At 42.4% G+C, this 21,022-nt stretch overlaps 1 protein-coding gene across 1 annotated transcript in view; it reads right to left on the bottom strand.

Annotated features, from left to right (window-relative positions):
- MYO18B (myosin XVIIIB) overlaps positions 1-21,022 on the bottom strand; it is a 352,648-nt gene that overhangs the window by 37,954 nt on the left and 293,672 nt on the right. Inside the window, exons 33-35 of the mRNA XM_044685471.1 lie at positions 15,963-16,093; positions 7,230-7,277; positions 3,287-3,442 (exon numbers count right to left, since the gene is read on the bottom strand). Of these exons, the coding sequence (XP_044541406.1) occupies positions 3,287-3,442; positions 7,230-7,277; positions 15,963-16,093 (335 nt within the window). The remainder of the gene's footprint in view (positions 1-3,286; positions 3,443-7,229; positions 7,278-15,962; positions 16,094-21,022) is intronic.

The raw sequence follows: 21,022 nt of genomic DNA, 5'->3' as shown, positions 1-21,022 counted from the left end.
GGGGGAGAGGGAAGAGGTAGAGAGAGGAGGAGGGAAGAAGAGGGGGAGAGGGAAGAGGTAGAGAGAGGAGGAGGGAAGAAGAGGGGGAGAGGGAAGAGGTAGAGAGAGGAGGAGGGAAGAAGAGGGGGAGAGGGAAGAGGTAGAGAGAGGAGGAGGGAAGAAGAGGGGGAGAGGGAAGAGGTAGAGAGAGGAGGAGGGAAGAAGAGGGGGAGAGGGAAGAGGTAGAGAGAGGAGGAGGGAAGAAGAGGGGGAGAGGGAAGAGGTAGAGAGAGGAGGAGGGAAGAAGAGGGGGAGAGGGAAGAGGTAGAGAGAGGAGGAGGAGGGAAGGAGAAGGAAGAAGGGAATAAGCAGCAGCAACAGCAGATCATGCCAAGTATAAAACCAAGGGGATGAAGGGAGAATACCTATTATTCTCTTTAGCTGCCATCTCTATTGTACTTCAAGGGGCACAAAGTACTATTCCTCCTGTTTCACACGTGAGCCTTTTATCAAACTGGAAGGCTACTGGACTATTCTCATCTCAGTGTCTCAGAGAGGTTAAGAAACTTGGCTGTGGACACACAACCAGGGTCAGAAATGAGATTCAAACTTGCCAAGATTCAGAAAAGAGTGCTGGAGTCAGAGGTCTCATGTTCAAATTCCTCCCCACTCAGCCATGCTGCTTTAATTTCCTGAGCCTCTTCATGTACAAGATGGCACAGGAGTCTCACCACAACCCCATGAGAGAAGTGCCACTGGCATTCTTCTCATTTAACAGCTGAGAAACTGAGGCACGAAGTGAAGTGACTTGTGTCTGAGGCCATATTTGAACTCTGGCTTTACTGACTCCAGGTCTAGCATGTAATAATGGTATCTGGTGATCCTATGGCACATTAACATACACAAAAAACATTTTACACTCCTTTCATGTGGTCTTCCCCATAATCCTGTGAGTAAAGTGATGAAGACATTATTGTCTTTAATCTACAGAGGAGGAAACTGAGTCTCAGAGGTTGGATGATTGCCTGGTGTCTGAGGAAAGACTAGAACTCAAGCTCAAGAACTTCTCATCCCCAGCATAGTATTTCCATGTATTCCTCCATATAATCGCCCCATCAGTTGGCCCTTTGGTGATTCTTTGAACAGTGACAGTCACCGACACGCTCTTTCCCATCCTTCCTGGATGTGTTGCTGACTGCCACCTCACCCCTTCTCCATCCCTCCAGCCAGATGTTTTCCAGCTGGAGTCAAGAGGGCCACCGGGCAGCAGACAGCACCTCTGGGATGATGGCAGTTCAGAAGTCCATTCGGAAATATTCTCCTAAACATCTTCACCACATTGAGGCTGCTACTAGAAAGATGGCAGCTGTGTAGTGGGAAAGAGGCCTGGGTCTGTCCATCATCAAGGGTTCCAGGCTTGACTCTACCCTCTGCTCTTGAGTGTCTCTGGCCTGATACCAGTCCCTTCCGTTCTCTGGAGGTCAGCTTCCTCCTTTGACCAGTTCCCTTTGGGGATTGGAAGCCTTCTAAGTAAGGTCACTTCCAGCTGGAATGCACTCCATCCTTTAAGCTCAATGGGAATGGCATAGTGATTCAGTTGCAACCTCCTTGTTGGCACAAGCACTTTTGGGGAACATATCAATGAATAGTTGATGGTGGAAAAATTTAGCCAAACAGATTGCTGGGCAATGATAAATTTACAACTGCTAAACTGCCTGGATTGGCTGTCTTCTCCTCTTATTTCTAGTTGAGTCACAAAGAAGACTTCTGTCTCCACACCATCTTTAGAGGAAGGAGTGATGGAATGAAAATCAAGAACCCTGGGACTGGGTTGTGACTGCTATAGACCAGTTACTTACAACCTTCTGAAGATCCTCAGTTTCCTATTTTGTAAAATGGGCACAATGAAACTAAGTGGTGAATGGATTGGAGCCGGAGGACCTCTTTTCAACCTAACTCTGCAACTTACTCCTTTGTGTAACCTTGGGCAAGCCATGAGGCTCTCTTGAGCCTCAGTTGTCCTATCTAGAAAGGAAGGAGACTAGAGCCAGGTGTGGTGGCTCATGGCCATAATGCCAATTACTGGAAAGGCTGGCAGGTCTCTTGTGCTAAGGAGTTCTGAACTGCAGTGGGCTGTGCTGACTGGGTGACCATACCAAATCTAGCTTTAGTCTGGTAGCCCCTGGGAGCAGCAAGCCCTCAGGTTCCCTACTTCTGAGTGGGCCAATAGTGGCTTCAAGCTCATTAATCACTCCTGCGCTTTCAGTCTCAATGAGATAGAAAGACCCCGGCATTTTTTAAAGGAGAATCAATGAGATGATCTCAGTGGCTAGGTGGAGCAGTGACTAGAGTGGCGGGCCTGAAATCAAGAAAACTCCTCTTTTGGATTTCAAATCTGGCTTCAGTCATTTACTAGCTATGTGATCCTGGGCAAATCACTCTTTCTGTTTGGCTCAGTTTCTTCATCTGTAAAATGAGCTGGAGAAGGAAATGGCAAACTATTCCAGTATCTTAGTCAAGAAAACCCTAAATAAAGTCACAAAAATTCAGATATGACTGAATCAACCATAACAATAACAAAACCCATTCCAATACGAATTCTGATGACTTCATTTAAGTTGATTTCTCTCTCTGAGTCTCCATTACCTCATCTGTAAAATGGGTATAATAATACTTGGTCTGTTTATCCCATGGGTTGCTGTAAAAGTAAACGCTCTGTGAACTGTTGTGGGGGGGATTGGCCAGTCATCAGTCAAGAAGCATTGCTTATATTACTTGCCATATCATAGCTCTTACTATATTCCAAGCAGTGTGTTATGTGTTTAGAATATTAAAGAAGGAGAAAACTAAATCGGTCTTGCCTTGGAGGAGCTCATATTCTAATGGGAGGAAGACAAAAGCAAAACCAAGTAGGCAAATACCAAGTGGAATATAAAGAAGATGGAAGGTGATCGGAAGGAAGAAATGGGGAGACTGAGGAAGGTCTCTCACAGAAGGTTAATTTGAGTTAAGACTTGAAGGAAGTCAAGAGGTAGAGGTGAGAAGCAGAGAAATGGAAGTAAGATATGATCATTTTTATTTTAATGATACTACATGTAATGTTTCACAAGATAATTATTATATCATATTTGTTATATTATAATGTTTTATGGTTATATTCTGCCTCCATGCTGCCATTGCCTAGGATTAAGAATAATCCAGTTCTGTGCTTGGGGCAGTGAAGCTGGGATAGAAGAAAGCAGAACCTAGGAGAGCCCCATCAGACCCCTAAGTCAGCTGCCCAAAGCTATCATTGACAGTCTCTTACCTCTGATCCAGAACTCCGCTGCCAGTGGCCGACTGCTGCGACTCACTCCTCACTGTGCTGTTGGACCTGGACTGGTTTGGAGACAAATTCAACCAGGATCTGACGCTTTCCAGTGGCTGAGAGCTGATGGAGGACTCCGGAAGGGACTGGTTATCTCTGGAACAAGAGCACAAAATTATCCATCCCTGCCCAAAGGTGATACATAAAGAATTGGTGTCATTCATATTGGGGCATCCATATTGACTTCACCCTTCCTTAACTCTCTGCTCTGCCTCACTCAGAGTATAACCCTCAGTCCCTGAGTGATTTGGGGCAAGATTTCTTATACGCTGGTTTTGTAGGGAGGTTTTAATTTATTTTTCATCTATAAAATAAGAAGGTTGAAATAAATGATCTCTAAGATTCCTACCAAATCAAATGTCATATGTGCTAAATTTGGTAGAATTGAGAGATCAAAGAAAACCCATAGATACAAAAAACACACATCCACCAAATTTGAGAGCTAGAAGGAAACTCAGTAACCTAGTCCAACATATATGCATTCATTTCTCTCATTTCATAGATGTCTATTCAATTGGACTATGCTGCTACCATCTCTTAGTTTCCTTGGTTTCCTTCAACATTCAGCTCCTGCCCTGTATTCTGCAAAAGCCTTTCCTAGTCTCCTTGGCTGGTAGTGACTTCCCCCTCATATTCTACCCATCTATCATCTATCTATCTATCTTTCCATCTATCCAATCCCTCTATCATTTATCTATATGCATCCATTCATCCATCTCTCCCTCCCTCTCTCTTTCTCCATCTCTCTCTGTTTCTGTCTGTCTTCATCTATCCTCTCCATCTATCTATCTATCTATCCATCTATATTCATCCATCCATCTATCTATCATCTATCTATCTATGTGCATCCATCCATCCATCTCTCCCCTCCCTCTTTCTTTCTCCATCTCTCTGTTTGTCTCTCTCTTCATCTATCCTCTCCATTCATCTATCTATCTATCTATCTATCTATCTATCTATCTATCTATCTATCCATCCATCCATCCATCTATATTCATCCATCCATCTATCATCTATCTATGTGCATCCATCCATCCATCTCTCCCCTCCCTCTTTATTTCTCCATCTCTCTGTTTCTGTCTCTCTCTTCATCTATCCTCTCCATCCATTTATCTATCTATCTATCTATCTATCTGCACATATATATTGTACCATATACACACAGTATATATGTGTATGTGTGTATCTGTATGTGTAATCAGCACCCTGATGTGCTGAATTTAACTTCAGCATTCTTTTCTCTATAACACTTAAGAGGAGGTTTGGTTGGGGAAGGAAGGAAGACATTGGAGCTCATCTCTGTGTCTTTGTGTTGCTCAGTCTCTATGCCCAGGATGTACACTCTCCTCTCTTCTGCCTCTCAAAATTCCTTGTTTCCTTCAAGATTATGGGCAAGCACCACCTTCCTCATGAAGTCATGTCAAGACAACAGGCATTTATACAGTGTCTTCTATGTGCAAGCCATTGGGCTAAATGCTGAAGATGCAAAGAAGGGACAAAGATAGTCCCTGCCCTCAAGGAGCTCCCAGTCTAATGTGGAAGACAACAAGCAAACAAAGGAAGTATAAACTATGTACAGGATAAATTGGAGATAATCAAGGAAGGGAGGCATTAGCATTAAGGGAGATCAGGAAAAGTTTCTTGTCAAAGGAAGAATTTTAGCTGGATCCTAAAGTAAAAATGTTCAGAGTTCAGAGGGTCTTCTGTGAGGAACAGAGAGGAGGTTGGTGTTACTGGATCTCTGAATATTGGGGGTACAAGAAGACTAGGAAAAGCAGGACAAGGCCAGGTTCTGAAGAGCTTTAGAAGCCAAACAGAAGAGATGGAGTTTACTGATTTAGGGTTGGGAGGGAGGGTGCCATGATCAGCCCTGTGCTTTAAGGGTGACCTATCAATTTGACAGCTGAATGGAGGATGAAGGACTAGAGTGGGAAGAGATCTGAGGCAGGCAGACCTCAGCCCCCCAACCCTGTGCCCCACCTCCATGCCCTGTAGGCTATAGTCTAGGTGGAAGGTGTTGGGGAGCTGTGGGGGGTGTGATGTGTGAGCGACCTTGGAAAGGTAGAATTAAGAGGAATTGGTAATAGATTGGACATGAGGGAGTGAGAGGGAGGAAGCTCCTTCTTATCCCTCAAACAGCGAATGCCCTGCCTCTCCAAACTATTTTGTATTCATTTTGTATGTATTCTGTACATATTCATTTGTATGTGTGTGTGTTGGCTCCCCCAAGAGAATCTGTTAACGAGTCACCAAGCATTTATGAAGCTGCTACTATACTACAAAAGCTCCTTAAGGGAATGTTACATTTCTGTCTCTGTATCCCTGGACCTGAGCACAGGGCCTGCTGGCACTTAGTAGGCTCTTAACAAATGGTGTTTATTCCATTCAATTTTCCTCTCAATACAAAAGGTTCTCAGACCTATAACCTCCAGTGGCTTCTACTGCCCTAGAAATCTGTTTCCTTCTTGCCTCAGCTCAGATCCTCCCTTCCATAGGAGGCCTTTCTCTTAAGAGCTAGGGCACCCCTCCCAAGACTTCTTTGCTTCATTTTGTTTGTATTTTCTGTCTATTCTTACTTGGAAGGATTGTCTTCCTCCTTAGAATATAAACTCCCTGAAGGCAGGAACTATTTCCCTTTTGTGACACCTAAGTTGCTTTTGCAGCCCCAACACTTAGTAGTACATAGTGAGTGCTTAATTAATTGCATACAGTAAACACTAAATCATTGCTTTTTGGTTGACTGAATGATTCATTGATGGAGGCAGAGTTATTTCATTACTGAGCTTCACTTTCATCATTCATCATGGGGATATGGATACCTATTTTTAAACCCTGCCTTAGAATCAGTTCTTAAACAGAAGAGTAGCACGGGATAGGCAGACAGGGTTAAGTGACTTGTCCAGAGTCACGCAGCTACTAGAGTCTAAAACCAGAAACAAACATAGATCCTCCAGACGCCAGGTCTGGTGCTCTATCCACTGTGCTACCTATATGCCCCAAGGGACAATGATACCTCAGCCTCTCAATCTGTTGACATGAGGAGAAGGTAAAGGTAATACATGGAAGTGCTTTGCAATCCTTATGATACTATATGAATGCCAGCTGTTAATTAGTATTTACTTTTTGTTCATTACTCTAGATCTGTGATTTCCTCAATGAGGGAGGGTTCCTAATATGGACATTCTTTCCTTGGATGAAGATGGGTAATTCCTATGAAACGTACAGGCTTTAGGAGCTACCTGAGCATTAATTAATTAATGATAATTAAATAAAGGGCTTAATTAATTGACCAGAATCATATAGCCAATAGGTGTCAGTAGTAATACTTGAACTGAAGTCTTCCTGATCCTAAGGCTAACTCTATCCATTATCCCAAGAATTATTACCCCTCTTCTACAGAGGAGGACACTGAGCTCCATAGATGTTCGATAGCCCCTGCTCACTTTCCAGCATAGTATTAGAGCTGGGAGAGACTTCAAGGCCCCCTCTCTGCCCATTTGGCCATAGTGCTTCTCCTGAACTATTACCATTCTCTAAGATGAACCTTGTCTTTCCCTCTGGATGACAATCACCAGCTTTGCACGCCATCTCCCCAACCCCCAACTCCAGAGCAAAGGGCTATGGCTTGCTCATTAAAGGAACTCGTTAACGATTTGTCAATGTCTTGATTGAGATATGCGACCGTATCCATTCCTCCCTTTCAGGATGACATCTGACACTACAGCAGACACACGCCTCAGAAGGCCCCTTTGGGTGGGAACCCAGGTAGCCTTTCTAAGTAGAGATCGACATCTGCTCAAGCAAACATGCCCCTGGAAAATGATGGATCAATCCATCATCTCACAGGAAAGAGGCTGGTTCACCTTGGGGCCATCTTCCTTACATCTCTCTTTGGGTTCTGGTAGGGGAGGATTCCTGCACTGTCTGGATACTATAAGTAAGGAACAAATGGGAATCAGTCAGAATTCACTGTAGCCCCTGGCTCTGATTGACTTTTATTTCAAAATCTTCCCTTTCTGATCACAGATGGGAAGGCCCTTAAGGAATGTCCCCAAAAGAAATTTGAAATGGGATGTGTATCAATCATGATATTTAAAACCTAAAGGGCAGGGAAGATCGAAATACAGCCTTTGGCTGCAGCAAATGAAAAACCAGCAATGAAACAAGGAAGGAACACTGGAGTGAGAGGCAAAAGATGGAGGATCCAATTCGTGCTCTACTTTTGCTTACTAGCTATGGGATTCTGGCTGAGTCTCTTCTCCTCTTGGTTCTCACTCTCCTCAAGTGGAAGTAGATGCTATCTAAGATCCTTTCTGGTTACGAGCCTATAATCCCCTTGGACACTTAAGGCAGGAGGGATGGTTGCTCATCTACCCTCACTGTACCTGCCCCTAAAAAAGCAGGAAATGCAAAGAACTAAAGAATGGCCCCAGAACAGGGAATGTCAGGGCTGGGAGAGGTCTTAGAACAAAGAATGTCAAAGTGAGAGATTTCAGAATATAGAATATTAGAATTGGAAGCGATGCTAGAACAGAGTCTGGTGGCAGAGCCAAGATGCTGGAGAAGGTACATAAACTGATTTGATCACCGCCAAATAAGCCAAAAACTATGATATAATGCCTCAAAACAATTCTGTAGCAGCATAACCCACGAAAAGGAAAGGCAAAGTCATTTTCCAATCTAAAACAACTTAGAAGGCCAGCACAAGAGATCTAGCACATATTGGTGGAAGTGAAGGGCAGTGCAGGAGGGCACATTTCACTGCAGCAACTGGCACTGGGTACAGCTGAAGAAGCAAGCAAAGGCTTCTGGAGCTCTCAGTCACAGATGGTAAAGAGAGCCAGACAACTGCTTAGAAGGAGATTACAGAGATCCCTTGCTAGCTCTGGGTTTGATTTGCATGCCTAGATGCAGAACCAAGTCACAGATGGAGGGCACAATCTCAGGGTGAGGAGGAGCCCTGGCAAATACCACTTAGAACGACAGCAGAGCAAGGGACTCTGGTTACAGTTCTAAGAGGGTAAACAAGTTCTTGGGGTACTCTCAGACAAGAACATGGCCTGACATCATACCACCTTGGAAGAACTAAAAGCAGATAAGATTTTCGGAGCCAGCTCTGAAGGCAGCTGTTCAAAGAACCTGAAGTTTGGAACATTGTTCCTTTCACCACAGTTACAGAGCCCAACTTAAACAATTTTTAATGAAAAGAAAAGAAAAAGCCTGGAAAATGAGCAAACCACAAAAAAAGAAACAAAATAAAACATTATTTTGGTGACAAGGAAGACCAAAATACAAATTTAGAAGAAGCCAACAAAGTCAATATTGCTTCATTCAAAAACTCCAAGAAAAATATTAATTTCTCAAGCCCAAAAATAATTAATAGAGAAGCTCAAAAGGGATTTAAAAGTAAGAGAGGAGAAAAACTGGGAAAAGAAATGAGAGTGATACAGGAAAATAATGAAAAAAAGTTGACAGCTTGGTTAAGGAGGTATTAAAAAAACTGAAGAAATTAGTTTCTTAAAAAACAAAATAGGCCAATTGGTAAAAGAGATGCAAAAATCCAGTGAAGTGAGGAGGTTTAAAAAACAGGATTGGCCAAATGTAAAAAGATATCCAAAAATGTACTGAAGAGAAGAACTTCTTGAAAGGAAGAATTGGTTCTATGGGGGAAAAAAGATACAAAGATTCACTGAGGAAAAGAACTCTTTTCAAAATGGAATTGGCCAAATGGAAAAGATACAAAAATTATGCCTTAAAAATTAGAAACAGGCAAGTGAAAGCAAATTACTCCATGGAATATCAAAAACCATCAAAGTCAAAAGAATGGAAAAAATAAGAAGAAAAATGTGAATTATCTCACTGGAAAAACTGACCTGAAAAATAAATCCAGGAGAGATAATCTAAGAATTATTGGACTAATAAACCATGATCAAAAAAAGAGCTTAGACACTATCAGGAAATTATCCAGAAAAATAGCCCTTATATTCTAGAACTACAGGGAAAAATAGAAATTGAAAGAATCCACTAGTCACTCACTGAAAGAGATTCTCAAAAGGATAACTCCAAGGAATATTATAGTGAAATTCCAAAACTCCCAGGTAAAGGAGAAAATGTTGTAAGCAGTCAAAAAGAAATAATTCAAATATTGTGGAACCACAGTAAGGATAACCTAAAATTTAACAGCTTCTACACTGAAGGTGTGGAGGGCCTGGAATATGATATTCCAGGTTTCAAAGGAGCTAGGACTTTAACCAAAAATCACTTGCCTGGCATAATCCTATGTGGGGGAAATGTGGGTATTCAATGAAATAGAGGACTTTCAAATATTTCTGATGAAAGGCCCAGAACTGAATGGAAAATATCCCTTCTCAAATGCAAGGCTCAAGAGAATTATAAAAAGATAAACAGAAAATAGAAATAAAAAGACACTCTGTAAGGTCAAACTATATGTTCCTCCATGTAGAGATGATTCTTGTAATTCCAAAGAACTTTGTCACTATTAGGATAATTAGAAGGAGTATACATAGACAGAGGGTAAGGATATGAGTTGAATATAATGGGATGATATAAAAATAAAAATTAAATTAAGGAATAAGAAGGAGTGCATTGGGATGAGGGGGAAGGGAAAAATTGAATGGGGATAAATTATCACATAAAAAAAAGGCAAAAAAGAGCATTTACAGGGGAGGAGAAGATGGGAGAGGTGGAGAGAAGAGCACATGAGCCTTACTTTCGGAATTGGCTCAATGAGAGAAGAACATATACAATCAATTGGGTATAGAAAGCTATCACCCTACAGGAAAATATGAGGAAAATATAATAAAATAAAGGGGTTTGGGCTGATCGAAAAGATGGCAAATTGGTGGATGAAGAGGTCAGAAACTAAACAGGGAGAAATAGAAAGGAGAGTAATAAACAGTAATCATAATGGTGCAATTTTTTTAAACAAGTCTCTCTAATAAAGGCCTCATTTCTCAAATACATAAAAAATGAGTTGAATATATAAGAATACAAGTCATTCCCCAATTGGTAAGTGGTCAAAGGATATAAGTAGGCAGTTCCCAGACAGTAATTAAAACTCTCTTTAGTCATGCAAAAATGCTTTAAATCATTATAATTAGAGAAATGCAAACTAAAACTGAGACACCACTACACGCCTATCAGAGATTGGTTATTGTGATAGAAAAGGAAAATGCCAAAACTTGGAGGAGATATGGGAAAGTTGAGTATTCCTTTTCACATTGAGACTTTCCCCACAGTTTTGTTATATTGTGGGTTGGCATAAGAAATTAAATGGAAATTTGGGGGGAGTTTTGGAGAAGCCACAGATGACACACAAAGTCCAACAGATGACACAAAAAAGTTTAGCAATTCGGAAACGCATAATAAAAATATATGTAGTAATGCATAACATCAACATATTTTCACTTTTAATACCATAAATATTAATATGAGTATGAATAAATTAAAAAGTTAAAAAATTTTTAAGTTAAAGCTTACAAAAAGAATGCAAAACCCAGCAGACAACAGCAAAGGCTAGAGATCAACATTAACCTACATATAGCCTATGATCAAATAATGAACCCAGATTTTACAATAAGCACTATAAAATCCCATAAAAGAAAAAGAAAAAATTCAGACTTCTCTACTGTGAAGGGAAGACCAAAAATTTTTATGTGGATTTTCCAGAGCTTGTGGACATTGAAGCCTTAAATGTGGAAGGGATGCCTGCAATGAGGCTGTCCTAGATGTCCTCTACGGTCTCTCCCAACTCTAAAATTCTCTAATTCTATGACTTTAGACATAAAATAGAGAACCACTCTCTGGAGTTGGAGTCTTCCTCCTCGTTGCCCTCGTCTCACTCCCAAGAGTTATGAGCCTCCCTTCTGTCTTTACATGGAATTAAGTTGAGCTCTTGGCAGTTCTTCTGAAAAAGCTCTTGACCCCAGGGTTAAAAGGAAATAAAGTCAGCTGGAAAATGTTCATTAAAAAAATTAAAGATGGTTGATGGAGACGTGAAGACATAAGCACTTGAGCCTGAAATAGCCTCCCACAACCAAAGAAAAAGTATGTGAGTTAACTTTTTCCCCACTTGTCTTCCCAGATAGCACTAGGAAGCAGAATTCTGGCAAAATGACCACTCGGTTCAGATGGCACTGAGATGTTTGTCATGTTATGACTTCTTTCCTTCTGGGAAGAAGAGAAGCCTGGAAAAGCTGATCACAGTATCAAGGGATCAGAAATCTAGAACTGGAAGCCTCCTTGTCCCACCTCTTCGTTGAACAGAAAAGGAAATAGAGTGTCAGTGATGTGTGCCAGGACACGAGGGTAGCAAACTTCATAGGAAGGATTTGAACCCAGGACCCTTGATTTTTCTATATGATTTATTAAGCTCCTTGAGAGCTTACAAACTATCTTATTTATCTTTTTCTCTCTCCCGGTGCCTGGTACGGTTTGTCTTTCAAAGTCCTTCATAACCTGACCCTTTCCTACCTTTCCAGTCTTCTTCCCCTTGACTCCATCCCACCTATTCTGTGATCAAATGATCCAGAGACTATGCCTCATCTCTGGGCATTTTCACTGACTGTGTCCCATTGCCAAGGATGCTCTCCCTGCTCATCACCTTTCTCTCCTGGCTTCTTTCTAGGCTCAGAACAATTGCCACCTCTTACAAGTCCCCTGGGGCAATCACGCCTGACCGAGTTCAAATCTGACCTCAGACTCTTACTAGTTGTGTGACCCTGGGCAAGTGACTTAACCTTGTTTGCCTCAGTTTCCTCATTTGTAAAATAATCTGGTGAAAGAAATGGTGAACCACTCTAATATCTTTGTCAAGAGAACCCCAAATAGGATCATGAAGAGTTGGACACACCTGAAAAATGACTGAAGGATAACGCCAGAGGTAAATCCACCTCTTGGTTTCCTTGGCACCCTTCGAGATTGGGCTCGCCTTACTTTTGGCCAGAAGTCTTTCCTGCTCTATTCTCCACTCCTGGCTTCCCTTTCTCCTTTAATCTACTCTGTACAGATCTGGAACATATCTAGCTGTTTGCATTGTCTTCCCCATCAGACTGTGAGTTCCTTAAGAGCAGGAAATGTTTTTGGTTTGCTTTTTTTAAAGTTTGATTTGCACCCCTAGGAAGTAGCAGGGTGCCCAGCACACATGTTTAATACTTATGAGTTGCCTGAATAATGAAGGCTCCTACAATCACAAGAACTGGCATCTCTATGGCTGTTAAGTTTGCAAATCACTTTGCATGCATTATCTCCAAGGTGGTTGAGATGGGACTAGGAATGATCATCCCCATTCTAGAGATGAGAACACTGAGGCACAGAGGTCAGGGTACAGTCATTCAGCTGATATATATCGGATATGGATTTGAACTCATGACTTCTTGGCAGCATGTGTCAAAAATGAGGAGCAAAATGAAGTCTTTCTGTTCTCTAGCCCCATCCAGCTCTCTATCCACATTTTAGCCCCACTTCTCATTAAACTGTAAACCCCAAGGACTAGGAAATGGAAATTGTGACTATGAGGCTGCGTCTGGCCCAGCTTTCTGAGCACGTAGCCCTGGCAGAGTCAAAGAAAGGCCTATCGCCTTTGAGTCTAATTCCCAACATGGGAAAATGTGACTTTTCATAATCTGACCGATTCTCCCAGAGACCCTCTTCGTGAGCTCAGATCTGTTTGGAATACTGATGTGGGGCTCAAATGGAAAGCCAGGAAGAAGGCAATAAAAGGGAGGGCAGGAATTTGCTGGAGCAGGAAGGAGAGAGAGTGTCCCAATTCTAGGCCCAGGCCCAGACTCTGTCAGACATGCCTCAAAAGCCCCTCTCTCTCACGGAGGTGTCTAGAAAGCCCTCTCCCCATCCCAAAAGAGGACATGCATCTACCTCCTTCCAAAACACATCTCCATAGACATGTAGGATCATTAGAACTCAACTAGCCCAACCCTTTCATTTTACAGAGAAGGAAACTGAGGCCCCTGGGCTTTGTCCAGTCACATAGCCAGTAAAGAAGAGTTAAAACCAGATTCCAGGATTATGGACTCTGTGCTTCTCTATGGGTCTCAGTTTCCTCAAATGTAAAATGAAAGAATTGGGCAAAGATGATCTTTAGCCTGCTCCCCCTTCATTTGCTAGTATCATGCTTTAGAAGGTCCCTGCTGGAGTTGACATTGTGGATTCTGTGGTCTAAGATCCTTTTTGATTCTGACATTCTTTGGTTCTATGATCTTCAGGGCCCTCCCAGTTCTGACGTTCCCTTTTCTAAGGTTCTTCCCAGCTCTGATGTTCTCTATTCTAAGAACTGTCCCAGCTCTGACATTATATGTTCTAGGATCCCTCCAAGCTCTGACATTCTATATTCTAAGGTCCTTCCAAGATAAAATTCTCTGTTTTGAGTTCCCTCCCATCTCTGATATTCTCTATTCTAAGGACTGTCCCAGCTCTGAGATATGTTCTAGGATCCCTCCAAGCTCTGACATTTCTATATTCTAAGGTTCTTCCTTGATAACATTCTTTGTTCTGAGTTCCCTCCCATCTCTGACATTCTCTAGTCTAAGGACTGTCCCAGCTCTGAAATTATATGTTCTAGATGTTCTGTGATTCCTCCAAGCTCTGACATTTCTATATTCTAAGTCCTTCCTAGATAACATTCTCTAATTCTGAGTTTCCTTCCATCTCTGACATCCCCTGTTCTAGCTGCCCCCACCATTCCCAACTCCATTCTACTCCTCCTCCCAGTTCCGACATTCCCTCTTTGAAAGTCCCTCTCAGCTGATATTCTCTTTTCTAAGCCCTACTCCCTACAGTAATTCTGACATTCTGGGCCCCATGATTTCATCTCCTAGCTGTGACATGAATTATTTACCTTGAGGGATGGGGGGGAGAAATGGAAGACATAGAATTGAGGATTAGAATTGGAAAATTGATCAAGACTGGCTCATGTCAATGTGTTCCTTAATTCTGGGTCCCTATACTAATTGGTTGTTCTCATGGAGTCAAATGGGTCTTGTATTAAGAGAATAGCTCTTTTCAATTCACATTTATTAAGTACCTAGTATGTATATATATGCATATCCTAAGCTGCTCCTGGCCCACCATTAGCATAATTCATGCCTTGAAATGACTCCCCAGGAGTGATGATAGAATTGTTGAAATCTGTTCATACACTTGAGTCGAGCCCCTCTTGTGAGCCATAAAAGCATTTGGCCCAGGCTAGTGATCAATGACCAATTGATTCTCATGCCTCCAACATGGGCAGAGATGGATTAGGGGGGGCAGAGAGCCAAGGGTAGGAGAGAGATAAAAGGCAGGAAAAAGGATTGAAAAGGAAAAAAAGATCAAACTTCCTAGACCAAAAGCTGAAATGAAATTCAGAGGTCATTTAATAGGACTCCCTTATTTTACAGATGAGGAAACTGAGGTTCATAGAGACTATGACTTACCTGAAGTCTCACGGGTTGTAAATCTCAGAGGTAGAATTGAAGTCCAGGCCAGGACCCTAATCCCAGAGTTAAGACTTTTTTTACTATACCCTTTTGAGACCCTTATCCCTGGAAGGTCCAACATCCAGAAGCAAATGTTTTCTATAGATCCAAGAGAAGCCAAGTGGTTGGGCATCAGCCCCAAATCAGAAATCAATAGGGTCAGATGGGAAATCAAGTACCTGTGATGGTGAGAGCCTGCCTATTCTAGAAGGCCTCGTATGCCATTTAACACATAATTAGCACTTGATCACTAGATCTTTGCTGGCCAGTTCTAGTTCCAGCCCCACAACTGACTAGCTGGATGACCTTAAGCAGGTCACTTGACCTCCCTAAGCCTCAATGGCATCACGTAGGGCCCTGGAGGAGACAATTTCTTAGGATCTCACTAGTGCTCAGATCTATGAACCGAGATCTCAAAAGAAATTCTTGCCCAGCCAGAAAGTCATTCATGTGCTTCATGCTACAGGAGGTACTTTCAAGGGATGGACCAATAACGGGATGCAGACAGACAAGAGCAGGGCTGGAGAGATATGTTCCATTGGTTTTTTTGTTGCTGTTTAGGCATTTTTCAATTGAACCCATCTCTTCATGACCCCATTTATGGTTTTCTTGCCAAAAATACTAGTTATTTTCTGGTTTCTTCTCTAGTTCCATTATACAGATAAAGAAACTGAGGCAAACAGGGTTAAAAGTGACTTGCTCAGGGCCACCCAGCTAGGTAATGTCTGAGGTTAGATTTGAATTCAGGTCTTCCTGCCTCCAAGCCTGGCATTATTTCCACTGTAGTACCTAGCTATTTCATTGGTAAGAAGTGGCAAAGTCATGATTTGAACCTAGAATCTCTGGGTCCAAATCTACTGTATACCTCCATGGCTATGGCCTCATAGCATGGAGCTCTGGCTTGAAAGCCTGAATGATCCTGAGATGGACTGCACCCATCATCCCTCTCCTCCCCATGCCAATGTCTGCATCATCCAGAGCCCCACATTTCTTGGGCCAAGTTCCACAGCTCCAGGACAAGAGAAATAAGAATCATTTCCTTTCTCACCCCCTAAAGACAACACAGGCCTTCCAGAGAGAAGAAGGATCTGCTGAGCTTCTGGGATAGGAAGCCCAGTGGTTACCTTTCATTATCACTATTACTGGAGTCTACATCTTCCAGGGCCATCTGTAAATCTGCGATTCTCCGGATGGATACCTCGAGGTCAGCCTGTAGTGTCAGCCTCACCGCCATGAGCTCCTCTACACGCTTCTCCTGTGAGACAGAGATGGCACGAGTTGGGAATCTGTTTAAATATTTGCTTTCTACCCTTTGTGTTTACTGTCCCCTTCATTTCCCAATAGGTCCTTTCCTCTTTGCCCTCCCAGGGAGCCATCCCTTCAAATAAATAAAAAGGAAAGAAAAAATCCAACCAAGTATCCAAAATATCAAGTGAGTCTGATATTCTATAGTGTTCCACACCCAAATCCCTCACCTCTACAAATAAGGGGAGGGGATTCCCCTCCCCTTTTTCTGAAGCCAAGTTTGGTCACTATAATTGCTATAAAATAAAAATTCTAAGTGTCAATTTTGCTATTGAAGTCATTCTCTCCATTGACATCATTGCAGCCATCTTGCTTTCCTGATTCTGATTACTTCACTCTTCACCCATTAATCAATTTTTTACAGGCTTCCCAGAATCAGCCCTAGTCATCATTTCTTATAGAACAGTGATGTTCCATTGTGCTCAGGTGACATAATTTCCTTGGCTCTTTTCCAGTTCATTGGCTCATGGGATCATAGATTGAGAAGTGGAAGGTCCTTAAGAATCCATCTGGTCCAACCCCTTCATTTTATAGATGAGGAAATTGTGACAGAGAGAGGTCAGGTAACTTGCCAAAGGTAACACAGCTACTCAGTATCTGAAATAGGATTTGAATCCAGGACTGTTTCATTTTTTAAAAATCAATTAATTAATTAATTAAGAATATTTTTCCATGGTTACATGATTCATGTTCTTTCCCTCCTCTCCTCCCACCCCCTCCTGTAGCCAATGCACAATTCTACTGAGTTTTACATGTATCTCTGATCAAGATCTATTTCCATATTATTGATATTTGCATTAGGGTGATCGTTTAGAGTCTACATCCCCAATCATATCCCCATCGACCCATGTGATCAAGCAGTTGTTTTCCGCTCCCACAGTTCTTTCTCATAAGTCCCTCAGAATTGTTTTGGATCATTGCATTGATGCTAGAATCCAGGATTTTAAATGCACCACACAACTTTGCTTTCCATACTGGCTACTACAACAAGTGCTGCCATGAATAATTTGTACATATAAGGCAGACTTTCTACTCATAGGAAGTCATTCCCTGAAGGCTTGGACCAATATCAAGGCCATATGGTTGGCGAGCTCCTCGACCTAGTTCAAGCTTGTGTTTATTCAAAGTTATTATTAACTCCAACTAGGCAAAGAGAATAAAGGATTCCCTTTTTACAAGTGTGAACTCAAAGAGAACCATAAAGGACTGGGACCAGAGAAGACCACCTGAGTGGGTAATGGTGAGAAAAGGATGTCATCTCTCTTTCTGTAGATATTGCTTGGCTGTCCCCACCTCTCTCTGCCATAACAAGTAGGACAGGCAGTTTGGGACCCCTTCCCTTCTTCCTCTCTGAACTCCCATGCCATGATGCACCTCTCTGATGGCCCTGATCATACCCTCCTCCTCTACACTGAAGCAACTTCTTAATGTAGAAGGCAGGGCATGTCCCTTGTTTTCCTTTGTGTCTCCCCAGTATCCAGTAGCCGCCATATGAAGAGGAAGGGCTTAATAATCGACTGCTGAACTGACATTAACATTAGCATTGACAAAAACTTCCTACCCATGAAAGCTGCCATGCCCCTGGGCAGAGTGGAGGAATCTCATTGGGAGTCTTTGAGTGGGTATTTGTTGGGAAAGCCATACAGAAAATTCTTGTTGAGATATAGATTAGACCAGCTTTTTTGGCCTACCGTCCCCTTTCCAGAAAAAATATTACTTAGCATCTCCTGTCATATACTATCACCGCCCCTTACAGTTATTCATTGCCCCCAAATGCACCTGTGGCCATCACCGCTCACCCTGGATTGCTGCAGCACCCACTAGGGGGTGGTGGCACCCACTGTGGGAATCCCTGGATTAGACCAATACCCCAGGGATGCAGCATGGTACTGCATAGAGAGCTCTGCTCTGGTGTCAAAGACCCTGGGTTCAAATCCTGCCTCTGATCTCTTTTATCTTTCTATTGGGAAAATCTGTCCATTTTCCTATGACTCAATTTCTTCATCTATAAAGGGAGGGGATCTGGCTAGATGTGCTCTGAGGGTCTTCCTACATGAGACCTACATTTTTTTCAATTCTAAAGTTCTACAATCCAAGATGAAGAGGGCAACCCAAAAAGTGATATTATTTTACCCATTCAGAAGTAGCAGAATAAAATAAAAACCTTCCCAAGCATAACCAAAACCCTCATCCTAATTCTACTCCATGCCAAGGCTCAAGAGTATCTCTTAGCCCAGCTTCTTGTCTTTGAAGTCAGAGCTTTCAATTGCAGCAGAACTGTTTGTTCCAACAGCTTGGAGTCTCAGGCTGCTGCTGGAACCTAGTGTCACATTCAGGGAAAGGATTTTTGGGTGACTGCAGTGTTTTCACTAGGCAATTCCCTGGTATTTCCAAAGGGAGGAACAGCCATCATTCCTTGGCTGTAACATCACAGGATTTCAGGATCTCAGCACTGGAATGGTTTTCAGAGACGATCCAAGTCAACCCAACCCTAAATAAGAATTCCCTTAATAGCATGAATCCAATGAGTATTCATACTGCCTCTGTTTGAAGCCCTCTCAAAATGGGAAACTCACCACCTCCCACTGGAGTTGCACTTCATTTGTGGATAGCTCCTATTTTTAGGAACTCCTTTTTACGTCAAGGCTAAATCTGCCTCTTTGTGACACACTTTGTGATCCTCTTGTGTCCTCTGGGGCCAGACTTCCCCTAATTCCTCTCTCACATGACAGCATATCAAGTTGAAGACACCTGTTATGTCCCGTCTGTGTCTGCTTTTGTCCAGAATCAACATCCCTAATTCCTTTAACCAACCTCCATATGGTATAAACTCAAGGACCTTCTCTACTGTTTTCCCTCCTCTAAATGTTGTCCACTTCAATCAATCAAGACTCTTGGAATCTCTAGATTCACCCTAAGATGGCTTTAGCTTTGTTGGCTGCCCCATCACATTGTTGATGCCAGCCCTTAGCACAGTGCCTAAATGTTCATTGTTCTTTTGAACAAAGGAGCTTCACTCTTCTAGCTCTGACACTCCATGTTAGATCCAAACCAACAGGCATTTGTAGTATGTATACATGTGTGTGTGTGTGTGTGTGTGTGTGTGTGTGTGTGTGTGTGTGGTGCTTATGTTTCTCACAAACACAAATGTATGTACAGCTAATGTCAAAGTGGGAATCTCTCCAGGCTTGCCCTTGAATCTAGTTTAACCATTCCATTAGTGATAAGCAAGCAGCAAGAAGAGATTAGATATTCTCTTCAGCTCAGGATGAGCTTCCAGGGAGCCCTCAAGATTAGAGGTCTTAGATATTTAGAGAGAGAGAGAGAGAGAGAGAGAGAGAGAGACAGAGAGAGAGACAGAGAGAGACAGAGAGAGACAGAGAGAGAGAGAGAGAGAGAGAGAGAGAGAAAGAGAGAGACAGAGAGAGACAGAGAGAAAGAAAGAACAAGCAGAGCAGCAAGGTGGCACAGTGGATAGAATGCCCAGCTTAAAGTCAGGAAAATTCATCTTCCTGAATTCAAATCTGGCCTCAGACACTTAATAGTTATGTGACCCTGGACAAATTACTTAACCCTGTTGACCTTAGTTTCCTCATTTGAAAATGAGCTAGGGAAGGAAATAGCAAGCCACTCCAGTATTTCTGCAAAGAAAAACCTCCACATGGGGCCACAAAGAGTTGGACATGACTGAAAACAACTGAACAAGGAAAGAAAAATGGGAAGTGCCTCCAGACATTCTAGCATCTTGCCCTTAGGATTCAGTAAATGGTCAGTGTCTTTCCTACCTGAACCAATGGAATTTGGAATTTGAATGTAAACATCCAAACCATGTTCTCAAAACTTCAGTGTTTCTTTGGTCTTGCCTTTAGGCAATGGGGAAGCTAGAATCTGAATACTTGCTCTGGGTTCCCGGGTTTGGGCTTGCCAACAGAAAACAAAAGGGTGTGGGACTGCTTATTTTAGGAAGAGCCATGGGACCCTACTCCGTTGATCTGATACTTGTTTGATTCCCTTTTGTCATTCTTGAGTTCTAAGTTCCCTTCCAGCTCTGACATTCTGTGTTCTAGATTCCCTTCAAAGTCTGACATTCCCTGTTCAGTGTTCAAAGTTCCCTTCCATTTCTGACATTTGGTATTCTATTATTCTTCCCAGGAAAGGGTTCAGGCTGACCCAGTGACTGCACAGGTCTCAGGACAGAGCCACAGGTGAAAATTGTGACAACAGCTGACAATTTACACTGCGGTATGCCAAGGCTGCTCCTTTTGAAGGTCTGGTCTGTGACTGAAGAATCCCATCCCTCTCCAGGACCTAATGACCATCAGTGTTGCCTTCTAACATAGAAAGTGGGGAATATTCATATGGTTAACTCTCAATGACCTGCACAAATATAACTTGTCTTAAGGAATGGGAAATGGGATGAGCAATCCTAAAGTTAAGACGATCCCCTTAAATATGTTTTAAGACTTTAGAATGCAATCTATTTTTTTTCTTTTTTCAGGATATGGGGCACTTTTTACTTTCCTAACTGGCTGACTCAGATTAATATATCAAAGGAGCATGCTCCAGTGTTCCATCACCCAGCTGATGTTAAGGAAAGGCACCTCTGAATTGTGGTGACAGGGGTGGGAGGAATCCAGCCTGTGATTTCAGATTTGTGTGGGTAAGCCACATTTAGATAATTGAGAGTTGGTGAAATATATCATTTCAGAGCCACAGAAAATTAAGAGTTGGAAGGGATCTGAGATGTTACTTAGCCTAACTTCCTACTCAATGAAATCTCACCTCATGAGGTGGTCATCAACCTCTGTTTGAACATTTGCAGTGACAGGGAGCTCACCACCCCAAAGGGTGGTCAAGTTATTTGCTGGACAGCTCCTAT

This window comes from Gracilinanus agilis, chromosome 1 (genome assembly GCF_016433145.1).
Source record: "Gracilinanus agilis isolate LMUSP501 chromosome 1, AgileGrace, whole genome shotgun sequence".
NCBI classification, from domain to species: Eukaryota; Metazoa; Chordata; class Mammalia; order Didelphimorphia; family Didelphidae; genus Gracilinanus; species Gracilinanus agilis.
Note: the sequence above shows the minus strand (reverse complement) of the source record. Positions and strands in the feature narration are given on the sequence as shown.